General features: G+C 37.7%; 1 protein-coding gene across 1 annotated transcript in view; it reads left to right on the forward strand.

Moving 5' to 3' along the window:
• The window catches only part of tnfa (tumor necrosis factor a (TNF superfamily, member 2)), a 5,286-nt gene extending 1,177 nt beyond the window's left edge, over positions 1–4,109 (forward strand). The window contains exons 3-4 of the mRNA XM_020925912.2: positions 550–603; positions 3,269–4,109. Coding sequence (XP_020781571.2) covers positions 550–603; positions 3,269–3,750 — 536 coding nt within the window. The 3' untranslated portion in view covers positions 3,751–4,109. The remainder of the gene's footprint in view (positions 1–549; positions 604–3,268) is intronic.
• The last annotated feature ends 10,207 nt before the right edge of the window (positions 4,110–14,316 follow it).

The raw sequence follows: 14,316 nt of genomic DNA on the forward strand, positions 1-14,316 counted from the left end.
ATAAAATTATGAAAAATTATGTTTTTTTTTTATGTCAAATTTATATAAAAAAAAAAAAAAAAAATCTAAATTGGTGCAAAATGTGAATGCCTTAAACACATTTTGATTGTGATTTGAAGATTTGTCAAGTTTGTGGACTGTTTTAAATTGGAAAAAAGAAAGAAAAAATGTTTTTAAAAATGTAAAATGTTACTTTTATAAAACTTTAAAACCACAAAATGTCACTTTTAACCACAAACGTCACACATTTTGGTTGTGATTGTGACTGGATTCAATTGCAAAAGAAAAAAATAAAGGCTAAAAATAAAAAGTATTGGCTAAAATATTACTTTTATAAAACTTTAAAGCCACAGTCTGTCACTTTTAACCTGCAAACTGACCAGATCTTTCAACTTAGCTGCATTAATTACACTGGAGATGTGAGCTCTCCTCTCCACAAACCTGACTCTTAAACTTTGTTACTTGATAAATAATACTTTTATTTGTATATCACTTTTCTAAACGACAAAATATTTGAAAATAATCTGGATTTTTTTTTTGTTTTTTCAGCGCTGAAACTCTCGATGAGACAAACTCACGTCAGAGCGGCCATTCATCTGGACGGTAAATATCTGAAATATTATAATACTTCATAGTACTAGTACAAATACTGCTTGTAGTATTAAGACAGTGTTGTAACGTGACGAAGTAAAAGTAGTAAAGTATAAATCTTAAGTATCTGCGCTTTACTTCTGTGGATACTTTTTACTTTTACGTCCTTCCAACTCTACTACATTTCTGGAAAGTAAAAGTACTTTTTATTACAGTTTGAGTTCTGCTGAAAAGTCTAAAGGTTTTATTTTTATCGCATAATTATTTGAGCAAACAAAAAAAAAAACGCAAATAAAAAATTCAGTTGTTTACGTTTCGATTTCGTTAAAATTGGACCTCAAAATATGCACAAAATACTTTAACTTTTTACTCTTTAAGTGCGTTTTTAAACAAATACTATAGTACTTTTGTCAGCAGATTTTCTCATGTGATATTTTTACTTTCTGTTACTCTGGTATGCGTACTTTTACTTCTCGGAATGCAGTGAGTGGAGTTTTATTTATAGATACTTTTACATAATTAGATTTCTTGATGTTATATTTTTACTTTTTGTTACTCTGGTATGCGTACTTTTACTTCTCAGAATGCAGTGAGTGGAGTTTTATTTATAGATACTTTTACATAATTAGATTTCTTGATGTTATATTTTTACTTTTTGTTACTCTGGTATGCGTACTTTTACTTCTCAGAATGCAGTGAGTGGAGTTTTATTTATAGAGCAGAGAGAAACTCGTAGGCGTTGAGTTTAAATGTGACGCGATGACGGATTCATGACAGATGTGTGATTTATTTTTTCATAATAATCGGATTCTGTTCAAACTCGCTCTGAAATTCTCATATTTTGCTTGTCGGTTCAGATTTCTGACTAGATTTTTACAAAAACGCAGAATAAAACACGAAATTACGGTGTTTATTTTGCTGTTACCTCATCACAAACATCTTGATTTGTGTTTCGTTTCATTCACAGATGTTTAATTATTAGTGTGTGTACGTCTCCAAAGCTCAAAATGCTCAGTTCCACCTTGTGATGTCATGAAGTGGTAGTTTAACAGAAGTTATCAGCTCATTTGTACATTTTTTTCAGTAGAGATTGACGTTTCCAGGGGGTTCACTGCAAAAAAACAACATCTAGGCAACTTGAATTAAGAAAGTTTTATCATGATTTGAGTCAATTTCACTTCAAAAGTAAAATTATTTGCAAATGAAACAAGATTTTTCTACTTAAAATAAGAAAAGAGAAAACCAAATGTTGCTTGAATTAAGAAAAACGCACAGATAATTTGACTTGTCAAGTTGAATCGACTCAAATAAAGTCAAATGTTCTTAATTTAAGTCATTTTATTTTACAATAAATCGAAATATCGTGATATCGTATCGCCAAAAGTCTCAGGCTATCACAATATATCGAATCACACATTTTTATAGTAGAAACAGCTTATAAACATCGGGAACTACATATCCCATGATTCATTTCAGCGCAAACAACATGAAGAAATACGTTTTTTACTTGAATTCTTGGGATTATGATGGAAATAATTCACACCAAAATCTTGTCAAGCTATTTTAAAAGCAAAAATTACATCAGCCTCGAACCGTGAGAAGAATATCGTGATAATATCGTACCGAGAGATTTGGATATCGTTATCGTTTGGACTAGATATTGTTTTTTTTTTCCAGTGCTGAAATCAACTAAATGATTCTAGTGAAGGTGTGTGGAGTTTAAAAACAGAGTGGAGCACTTTCTGGGTTACAACATGACATCACAAGGTGGAACAGAGTGTTTTCAGTTTGAGAGAAAAACTAAAAAAATGTAAAAACGCAGGATTTGTGAGTTAAACATGAAACAAAACACAACTCCAGGTCTGTTTGCGATGAGGAAACGACGTTATAACAGATCAGAAAACAGAATAAAATTGGAGCTTTAATAGTTTGGGCTTTTGGAGAATAACGTAAAACAAATTAAATGATCAAATCCACTCAGTTTCATTTCTCTCCAGCGACTAGGTCAGGAATCAGATACACTAGACCAGACGTGTCCAAACGTTTTCATCAAGGGCCACAAATCTAAACACAGACGAGCAAAGGACAGACTGATCGAAGGCCGTAGATTGGAGCTCAAAACAGTGAATAATTGAAATATGTGCAGGTTTAACACGTTAGAATGACTCATCAGTCCTTTATTTACGTTAAAGTCAAGGCAGATTTTCAAAACACTTGCAGTAAAAAGTTAAATTTTACTTAATGCAAGGTGATTTGGGCCAATTCACCTGGAAAAATTTGTCTGAGGGCCGGATTTGACCCATAGTTTGGACATGCCCGCACTTGACGGTTCGCAAAAAAACCCCAAAAGAGAAGTGCGAGTGCGAGTTTGGGCACTAGCCAATCAGCAAAGAGCCAGACATTCCGAGATCGAGGATTTAAAGCCGGAACAAAGAGAATGTTTGGTGAAAGACGTTATTGTCCTTCTTCCTACGAGATTTGGCGCATTACAAACGTCACGACCAAACAGCGGCGATTGGTTAAATAAAAAAGTACCTGCCTACTGTCGAGCGGACGAATCCTAATGCTGCGAGGTCAGACGGTTTCCACGAACTGAAACCGGCTGATGAATCTTGCTAAACAAAACCTTCGTGAGTGAGTCAGATCCGGTGACTAACCCGAGCTTTTCTTGTCGCAGGTAAATACGACGACGAGACGGGCACGGTGCGCTGGCAGAAGGACACAGACCAGTCGTACTCCCAGGGCGAGCTGACGCTGGACAACAACGAGATCGTGATTCCCCTGAGCGGGCCGTACTTCGTCTACAGCCAGGCCTCGTACCGCCTCACCTGCAGCAGCGAGGAAGAAGACGGGGAGGAGGAGGAAGAAGAGGAGAGCGGCGGCTTGGTGCACATCAGTCACACGGTGGAACGCAAATCCGATTCGGTTGGATCCGGAGAGGAGCCGGAGGAGGATTACAACTCCATCCTGCACTCGGTGAGGACGGCCTGCCACAGACACCGGCACAAGGGCCACTGGTTCACCGGGGTCTACGTGGGCGCCATGTTCAACCTGAAGCGGGGGGATCGACTTCGCGTAAACCTGACGGAGAACCCCAACATCCGGTCCAACCTGGACGACGATAACGGCGAGACCTTCTTCGGGGTCTTCGCTCTGTAAGTTTGGACTGGAACCGGGGGGGGGGGGGTATCCGGGTTTAGACCTGAGTCCGGACCAAAGACCAGACCAGGGACCAGACAGAGTACAAGTCCAAGTACTGCCGTTAGCTTCTGCACTCACTACAGACCGGTGCTCAGGGACAAATGAAGAGTTTACAAGTGTATTTATTGAAACGACGTGTTTGCTTATTTGTTTATTTATGGATGTACTTATTTATTTATTTATTTATTTGTGAAAGTGTGTATTTATTTATTAATTAATTTATTTCTATTTATACAATATGTTCTTATTTTTCCAGAACAATGTTTTGTTTTTTTTCAATAAACAAAGGCGCTGCATCTGTGGTGCCGCAACTGTGACCTACGCTCTTTCATTTATTCATTTATTTATTATTTTATGGACATAGTTATTACATTTATTCATTTATTTATTATTATATAGACATAGTTATTACATTTATTCATTTATTTATTATTATATAGACATAGTTATTACATTTATTAATTTATTTATTATTATACAGACATAGTTATTACATTTATTCATTTATTTATTATTATACTGACATAGTTATTACATTTATTCATTTATTTATTATTATATAGACATAGTTATTACATTTATTCATTTATTTATTATTATATAGACATAGTTATTACATTGGACAAACCAAATACATTCTCTCAAGTGTTAGTGTTAAAATTACTGTACAAAACAGGCTCTCTGTTTCTCAAATCCAGCTGTCACTTTTATGAAAGCTTAATTCCTATATGACATTATTTTCTGATCTGTTATAATGTTGTTTCGTCATCACAAACCGACCTGGAGTTGTGTTTTGTTTCAGTCACACATGTTTGTTAAAAATGTGCGACACTAGGAGTGTGCAAAAATATAAAAAAAATATCCAATCCAACTTTATTTGTGTAACACATTTTATAAACAAAACAGTTTCCAAAGTGCTTGCTTAAAAAAAAAAAAAAAAAAAAAAAAGCTGAATTATGTTTCAACTATGAGGAAACTAACAGAATCAATATAAAATAATAATAATAAAATCAATGAAAAAAATAAATAAAATCAATACATAAAAGCAGTACTAAAAAATAGATAAAAACAATAAATAAATAAAATAAATAAATAAAAGACACAGAGGAGCACGCAACTCACACGGTGTTAAAAGCCACAGAATAAAAGGGGACGAGAATAAGACAAGACTTAAAACACTCCACTGTGGGGAGACGTGCAGGGGCAGAGCGTTCCAGAGTTTGGATATCGTATAGTTTAATGTAGCGGTGTAACGATATCCAAGTCTCACGATACGATATCGTCACGGTATGAACCTCACGGTACGATATTTATGGTGATATTGTGCAAAAGCTCACGATATGGTCGGGAGGCTCACAATTAGGGATGTAACAATATCCATTTACTGCGATATTTTGACTGTTAATATGCGACTTTTTCCTCTTAAAATGCTTTGACAAGACTTAATCCAAAGAACTAAAATTTAAAAGTGCTTAGAACTTATATTTCTTCTTGTCGTCTGCACTGAAATGGAGCAAAGGATCATGGTCTATGTAGTCCTCTGTCTTTTTTTAGCTGTTGCTGCACCATACTCTTAATTTAAACAAAGAGACTTGTGATTCGATATATTGTGATGGTCCCCGATATTATTGTGAGAACTTTGACGATACGATATCACGATATTTCGGTTATTGTTACATCCCTACTTTAATGTGATGATACAGTATCGATATCGTGGACTGCTGCATCAATATATAGTATTTTTTGGTTGATTTCACTAAATTATTTTGTTACAGCTACAGTTTTGTTGCTTGTTTAGAGGAAATAAATCTTGTTTATGTGACACATTTGATATTTTCACTGTTTTGATGATTCTTTGCACAAGAAGTGGTTTAAAAAAGACTTTCAGTATCACAGGCATGATATTTTTTTTACTGAACTGCATTAAATCGATTTGAAATACATCGTAACGAATGGAAAGCTCACTGTATCGAGGTATGCATCGTATCTGCAACTTGTTAAAGATATCCAGCCCTATTTAACACACAAATCCTGCATATTTAGGCTGAGTTCTTCTCTTAAACTAAAAACACTCTGCTCCACCTTGTGATGTCATGTGGTAATACGGGAAGTGCTCCACTGTGTTTTTAAACTCCACACACCTTCACTAGAATCATTTGGATGATTTCAGCTCTGGAACTGACGATCTTCTACTGAACTTAGGCCCCGTCCACACTAGTTCGTATCTGAGTCGTTTTCGTTGTGGATGCAGTGTTCGTTCACACTCATCCGATGGAAAACGGCTCCAGAGACGGAACGATCTGGTGCCGTCAACTCCCATGAATTCATCTGTAGTACAGATCTGATCCGGCACCGTGTGGACGCCTGGAAATACTGATGTAGTTCTATGCGCCGCAAAGTAATTCACCGCCAAAACACTAAGAGGCTAGAATATCTGTCCATTGTCAAATGAATAAACGTCAATCATTAACATGTGTCTCAGTGTGTACGACCTGCAGACGTATAATCTCTGAAAAGTTTCACACGGACCATCTCCAACACGACAAAAACACAGAACAGACTCAGCTTAGTTTCCATAAAATGCTTAGACTGTTCATTTTCACTCGGGGGTAGTATTATTGGAATAGTTGTAATTTTGTGTGTTTTGTACTTCAGAAGTTTTGCAGGGCTTAATGTTTGAATAATGGAATTGTGTTGTCTATGGAGTAAGAAAGCTGTCAAAAGTATTTGTGCGCATAAAATTTAAATCTGTGCGTATTTGGGAAATCCGTGCATATTTGGCTGTAGTTGCGCATAAAATAAATATTTGTAAACTCTTAAATGAGTCCAGTCGTACATAAAATATATTGTGTGTATTTTATCCATCAGAATACGAATAGAAAAGTTACGACGTCATGAATTACAATCACGAAATGAAAATTTATGATTACGCTTTCATCAGTACGAATACGAATTCACAGACGGAACTTTACTGTCAAAAATACGTCATCACTTCACAGACATTATCCATCGAGCAGAAGAAACATCGATCAAGATCAAGACTGTGCAGCTCAAGTTTGTAGCAGAGTAAAAACAGAGTAAAAGCACAAGAAGCTACAACAGCGACCAACAAGTGGGTTAATTAAAATCTATTGTAAAAATGTCTTGAATTCAGGAACCGAACGCTGCTGTATAATATTGTGTAGAAACACCTCCTTTGAACGGGAAATTGCACCTATATGTTAGAAAACATAGTGGAGCCAGTTGGCAACATCCGACGTAACGTTCTCCCAGGGCTAATTAACAAATATCAGGTTCTCTGTATGTTTAGATTAAAACATTCACGGCTCCAGCCACAGCGAACATCAGCCAGTCTGAACCTTCAGCTGCATTTCTCGCATGAAATGACACCAACAGTTCCTCCGGACGCTGAAATGTCCCAGTTTACCCCAAACACCAAACTGTCCTGGTTACAGACGTCACAGCCAATGAAATGTTCCACATTACAGTTTAATGCAGCTTCTAGCATCAATTAATGTTCGTGTTTACAGGCAACACCTTGGTATGTTTACAGTATTTACCGGTAAGTATAACGTCACCGTGACGTGGATGGATTTGCTCATTATAACCCATTATAACTCATGAAAAACCCATTGTCTGAAATGCAGCTGAGATGAAGACTGACTGATGCTCGCTGTGGCTGTAGTCGTGAATGTTTTAATCTAAACCTACAGAGAACCTGATATTTGTTAATTAGCCCTGGGATAACGTTACGTCTGATGTTTCCAACTGGCTCCACTATGTTTTCTAACATATAGGTGCAATTTCCTGTTCAAAGGAGGTGTTTCTACACAATATTATACAGCAGCGTTCGGTTCCCGAATTCAATGTGGCAAGACAAGACATTTTTACAATAGATTTTAATTAACCCACTTGTTGTTCTGTTGTAGCTTCTTGTGCTTTTACTCTGTTTTTACTCTGCTACAAACTTGAGCATGTTCAGTCTTGATCTTGATCGATGTTTCTTCTGCTCGATGGATAATGTCTGTGAAGTGATGACGTATTTTTGACAGTAAAGTTCCGTCTGTGAATTCGTATTCGTACTGATGAAAGCGTAATCGTAAATTTTCATTTCCTGATTGTAATTCTTGACGTCGTAATGTTTCAATTCGTATTCTGATGGATAAAATACACACAATATATTTTATGTACGACTGGACTCATTTGAGAGTTTACAAATATTTATTTTATGCTCAACTACAGCCAAATATGCACGAAATTTCTATTTTATGCGCACGAATATTTTTGACAGCTTTCTTACTCCATAGTTGTCTCTGATTTGAAAAGTAGAGCTATTATATATGTGTATGTCATGTATGTGTATATATATGTGTATGTGTATATGTGTGTATATGTATGTGTATGTATATATGAATATGTGTATGTGTATATATGTATATATGGGTGTATGCATGTATGGGGATATATATATGTATGTATATGTGCAAGTGTGTGTTGTATGTATGTATATGTATATCTATGTGTATCAATTGTTATGATTATTTGTATATTTTGTTATCTGTTGTTACCTTTCATCGTTAGTACAAATGTGGTGCATGTACATCCTGTTTTCCTGCAGAAAAAGGCACTGATTGATGTTACTGACCCCAGCAAGAATAGTTGCTGTTCTTCAGTAGCTAATGGGATCTAAATAAAAAACAAACAAACAAAACTCACCATAAGCAGAACTCCCCTCTGTCACAGGAAGAAGAACACTCATATTCCACTGAGTCGTGTCCTATAGTTCAACAGAAGCTGAACCGCATCAACGCACAAGAGCGACCTGTTTTTTTTGAGAACTCAGTTTATACAAATCAAAGCTGTGTGGACAGGGAAGACTTTCAGACACAGAAACAACTTGTCTGGACGCAAATCGGATATGGTAATTTGTTTTAGTATAAATGTAACCGAAAAGTAAAAGGAGCCGTTAACTTGAAAACTACGTGACATCACAAGGTGGAACAGAGCATTTTGAGCTTTGGAGATGTAAACAGAGTAATGATAAAGGATTATTTAAACATGTGTGAATGAAACAAAACTAGTTTTTGAGGAACTAACAAGAGGCTGACCAGACGTTCCTATTTACCCGGGACAGCCCCAGTTTTGAGCCCTGTGTCCCCTGTCCCAGCAGATTTGTCCAAAATCCCCCCAAATTCTCCCAGTTTTATACAAAAAATGTCTCAGGTGTCCATATTTTTGTCCAATCTGATCCCTGCCAACAGTAAAGAGAAGCATAAACTGTCATTTGTTTCGATAAAATACAGAAAAGCTGCTTAAAAACGACCAAAACACATAGAAAACGCAACTAAACTGACTCACCAAATGCAAAACAATTTTTTTTACGTTACTAGTTTCACAATTTAATTATTACCAACTAAAACCGTGTTCCAGTTTTTGATTTTGAAATTCTGGACACTCTAGGGAACAACATTATAACAGTTATTTTTGTGTAATATAGGACGTAAAACATAAACTAAACACCTCTTAATTAAAATAAAAACGACCCGAGTATTTGCAGATGTAGAAAACTCGCAGTGAAACTCAAACATCTCTCTTTCTAAACACAGAAGTGAAGTAATGGTTTTATCTGTGTACATCTGTCAGTTGCATCCACCCGCAGCTTCCTGTTCACCGCCGTATCTTTAAATATTTATTCATTTGAGTAAAACCACACGGTGATAAAAGTAAAGAGGAAGTAGTAGTTGTAGTGATGTTGCCGGGCGTTACTGTACACAGACACGATTGACGTTTTGCGCCGCGGCCGGAAGTGTCCCGCTGTCGGTTTGTGGAACTTATGTTTAATGGTTTTCTAAGGCAAAACGTGTGTGTACATTTCTGCTGTATTCTCCACCGGCTTCTGAAATCTACCACAACACTTCAAAACTTCAACCAATAAGGTCCACGAACGATAAACATTCTCACATGAAGGATAAAGTCACAGTGGTGGAGCTGGAACATTCATTTGTAAAGTTGCATCCACTTTATAAGAGATCTCACCACCTTTTATAATAAAGAAATAGAATAAAAATAAAAATATCTACTACTTGCATGTTTTCCTTCCACAAACTGGATCTGGTCCTCAGACTTCACACATGTACATGTGCTCCAGCTGCTCTAGAGGCCAGACTGGTGTCACCTACTGCCTCTGCTCAATTTCATTTCTCTGCAGCAACTAAGTCAGGAATCAAAATACACTAGACCAGGGGTGTCAAACATGCGGCCCAGGGGCCAGATCCGGCCCTGATTTTCTACTAAAATATTTTAATTATATTTTCTATTAAAATATTGTTAATTTTCTGTGGTGTTTATCACAGCAGCGTCTCCAGCGTCTCTGTACGTGGCCCCTCCCACCAGAGCAGCACAAATGAAGACTTGTCTCTTTCCAAACGCTCTTAAAGGACGATCGTTTTGACTGTTGACCGTGACACCCTCATCAGAAAAATGTCCAACATGAGAAAAGTGGAGCCAAGTGCAGGATTTTCCAAGAAAAAATGACTTATTCCTATTTACATCCAAGTTAATGTTAAAACATTGTGTTGAAATTGCATTTTTCTTAAAGTTTCAGGTTGTTCATAATATTTATAATATTTTGTAAAAGAAAGAGTTCATCAATTAAAAAAGATTTTTGTAATAGATTTGTGTTTCTCTGCACAAATATTTGAACTTATTGTTATTTTTGGGGTTTATATGACATGAGTTTTCTGATCCGGCCCCTTTGGATCAAAGTCGGTTGGATACGGCCCCCGAACCAAAATGAGTTTGACACCCCTGCACCCCTGGTTTTTACAAACCATCTAGATTCTAGATGGTTTGTAAAAACCCCGAAAGTGTGAGTCCGGGCACCAGCCAATCAGCGAAGAGCCAGACATTCAGTGTTGTTCCTGAGATCGAGGATTTAAAGCCAGAACAAAGAGAATGTTTGGTGAATTTCATCACGTTATTGTCCTTCTTCCTACGGGATTTAGGAAAAGCTTAATATACCAGTTAACCCCATTAGCGGCGCATTACATACGTCACAACCAAATAACAGCGATTGGTTAAGTAAAAAAAGTACCTGCCTACCGCTGAGTGAATGAATTCTTAACACTGCGAGGTCAGACAGTTTGTACGAAGTGAAATGAAGTAAAACCGGCTGATAAAATAGGCCACTAGAGGGAGCCCTACATCCAGGTGTGTGTGCGATGTGGAAGAGTCATCTGGAGCTCCACCTAATCCCTGCTCAGCTCCTTCACCAAAATCCTGCTCAAGTTTTCATCTTTCTTCCCTTGATAGTTGTGGATAAATTCTTCCTGGTAGAATGTTTATCCTTTGTGGAGTTTGTTGGTTGAAGATTTGGTGATGGGGCAGATTTACAATAGCCTGATTCATCAGTTTTACTTTGTTTCACTTCGTACAAACTGTCTGACCTCTCAGCTTTAGATTCCGTTTGCTTGACAGTAGGCGGGTACTTTTTTCATTTAACCAATTGCTACTATTTGGTTGTGACATATGTAACGGGACTAACTGGTATATTAAGCTTTTCCCAAATCCCGTAGGAAGAAGGACAATAACATCTTTCCCCTTGATAAACTTCACCAAACATTCTCTTTTGTTCCAGCTTTAAATCCTCACACTTTAAATCCAACACAGAATATATGACTCTTCGCTGATTGGCTGGTGCCCAGACTCGCACTTCTGGGGTTTTTGTGAACCGTCTATTGCAGGGGTGGGCAACCTACGGTCCGGGGGCCAAATGCGGCCCTTTAATCATTTAATCCGGCCTGCCAAACTTGAATAAATTATAATAGTAAAAGTTGTAATGCTCTGTAATGATTTTCCATTGCAATTCAAGCACATGTTTTCTACATATCACGTTGTTATTTTTTTTCTCTTATGAGGTGGATTACTAAAAACACTCCATCCATCTGCTCCTTGTCCCTTCCGTCAAATTTTTAGAACCCTTTGTGGCCCACGAGTTTGCCCAACCCCTGGTCTATCGTGTTTGATTCCTGACCCAGTTCAGAAATGAAATTGAACACTAGATTTATGAAACTGGTGGAAAATACGTCAGACATTTACAAAGACATTTCGCCAAAAAAAACCCCAAAAAACATGAACATAAGTGACGTTGTGGGTTTTTTCGGAAGGTTCCATGCGTGTCCTAAAAAGAAGCACGAGAGATGGAGAATCCGAGAGAACAGGCCACTTTATTTCGTCATTTTCCATTGAGAGGGATTCAAGTTGATTACCAAGTACAACTGTCACCCCGGAACGACACCTCAATGACCAACTCAAAATCAGGGGTAGCTTTATACTACATCTTGACAAAACATTAACTTGTTGATTTAGCATATACAGCAAGAAAATGAACAATACTGCTGACCCAGTGCACCTTATCATGGTGGGGAACATGCCACGGGGACCACATATGTCAGTTTTTTCTGCTTCGTGGCATCTCAAAGTCCAGAAAAACATGTTCTTTATGGCAAGAAAAACATGTTATGTAGACCTATGGATATCACACGTGTTTTTCCACCCTGTTGTCATTCTAAAGTCCATAATGTTAGGTGAATTAGCATGATCAACACATAATTTCCCACAACGTTTACCCTTCCGGCTGTTGTGAAAAACGTCTACTGGGCTTTCGGATTAATGTTCCGACCCCGTAGTGAAGTGTACGAAGTGGTAAAAGCGTGGGAACAAATTACATATTGTGGGAACAAAATAGGAATTCTAGTAAGTTAGTACGTTTTCTCGCGCACGTCGTCAAGAGGTTCTCTATTTTACAGGCGCATTGTGTAACTTTTCTGGTGGAGGCTCCGTCAAATTTGCACAGTCAGAATATAGTTTTTTTTTGGTATTTCGTTTCAATGTGCGAAAACCGACATTTTCAGATGCTCATTTTCTCCACGAGCGTGCGGTGAACTCAGACGAGGCGGTTACTCTGTGTATAATCAGAGAAAATATTGAAACCGATACTATAGATATTGGTTCACTGAGCTGCCACACTCACTTTTTAACCCACACATTTTCATAATCTTATATTTACAGCATGTGACAAGCTGTGATGACTCTCAAATCATTACCTTATTTGGTCAAATTATTATCGAACTATTACAAATCTAAAGTATAATTTTATACCAGCTAAAAATATGAAAATGACAAGAATTAGGGAGTATTTTATCCTAATTTTTATCCATTTTCCACGCAAGATTTTACTTTTTGTGACACTTTCAAGATGATTTCAACAAAATAAAGATGTTTTCTTATGTTTTTTATTTGTCCAATAATAACACTTCAGAGGAATCGTGGCCCAGTGGTTTCCAAACAGGAAGTAAAAGTAATGTGTTTTTTTTGTTTTGTTTTTTGTTTTATCTTAAATACAATGATCTTTACTGTGGTTTAGTGAAATGAGTTATTCAATCTGTCAAAGGCGCTTTACTAGGGATACTAAATTGTGGCCTCAAATTATTGTTTAGTTCTCACAGTATGTAACTCGTTCCCACGTTTTAGTCAGTTCGTACACGTCACTACAGGGTCAGAACACTGGTCCGACCACACACAGATACAGACGCGTGGATGATTTGTAACTGTATTTGTTCAGGATAAATTCCGAGTGTGGGTGGAATTCTCGTTCGTTTAGAGAGCCACAAACACCAGAGCAAGAAACGAGCCACACCGGGGAGTGGAGCCGAAACATCAAAACAAGAACATCTACACCATTTCATTTGCGGATTATAATTATATACACACCTCAACTGCCGGTGGCCAAGATTACACCAGGACTGAACCAGGACTGGACTAAAACTGAACAAGGACTAAACCAGGAGTGAATACAAAAACCCAATCATAACCAGGATACTGATGTGCATGTGTACACAGTCATTGTGCTGTGTTCAGACGAGCCGTGGACGAATGGGAGAAAAAAAATACAGGTCCGGTCGTTTCCCGGAGCGATGGACCAGGTGAGAGAGTCCTGTAGTGCTTGTGACTTTAGTGTGCTCCTGGTCCAGTAGTCCTGGTCCAGTCCTGGTCTAGTCCTGGTCCAGTCCTGGTGTAGTCCTGGTCCAGTCCTGGTTTAGTCCTGGTCCAGTCCTGGTGTAGTCCTGGTCCAGTCCTGGTGTAGTCCTGGTGTAGTCCTGGTGTAGTCCTGGTGTAGTCCTGGTGTAGTCCTGGTCCAGTCCTGGTGTAGTCCTGGTCCAGTCCTGGTGTAGTCCTGGTCCAGTCCTGGTTTAGTCCTGTTGTGGTGTGTTTATATTTATAATTCGCTGTTGACACGGTGAAGATTTTCTTGTTCTGGTGTTTGTGGCTCTAAACCAGGCATGTTCAATCTATGGCCTGGGGGCCAAATGCGGCCCTCAGAGGTCTAGGTGAATTGGCCCAAATGACCTTGCATCAATTTATATATAAAAATTATTTTTACTGCAAGTTCTTTGAAAATCTACCTTGATAAAGCTGATATTGAATATTTAGCGTGTGGTTTTAAGGATCTTAGCCTGAATAAAA

This window comes from Boleophthalmus pectinirostris, unplaced genomic scaffold, assembly GCF_026225935.1.
Source record: "Boleophthalmus pectinirostris isolate CB_2022bp ecotype Guang Dong unplaced genomic scaffold, ASM2622593v1 HiC_scaffold_21, whole genome shotgun sequence".
Taxonomy (NCBI): Eukaryota; Metazoa; Chordata; class Actinopteri; order Gobiiformes; family Gobiidae; genus Boleophthalmus; species Boleophthalmus pectinirostris.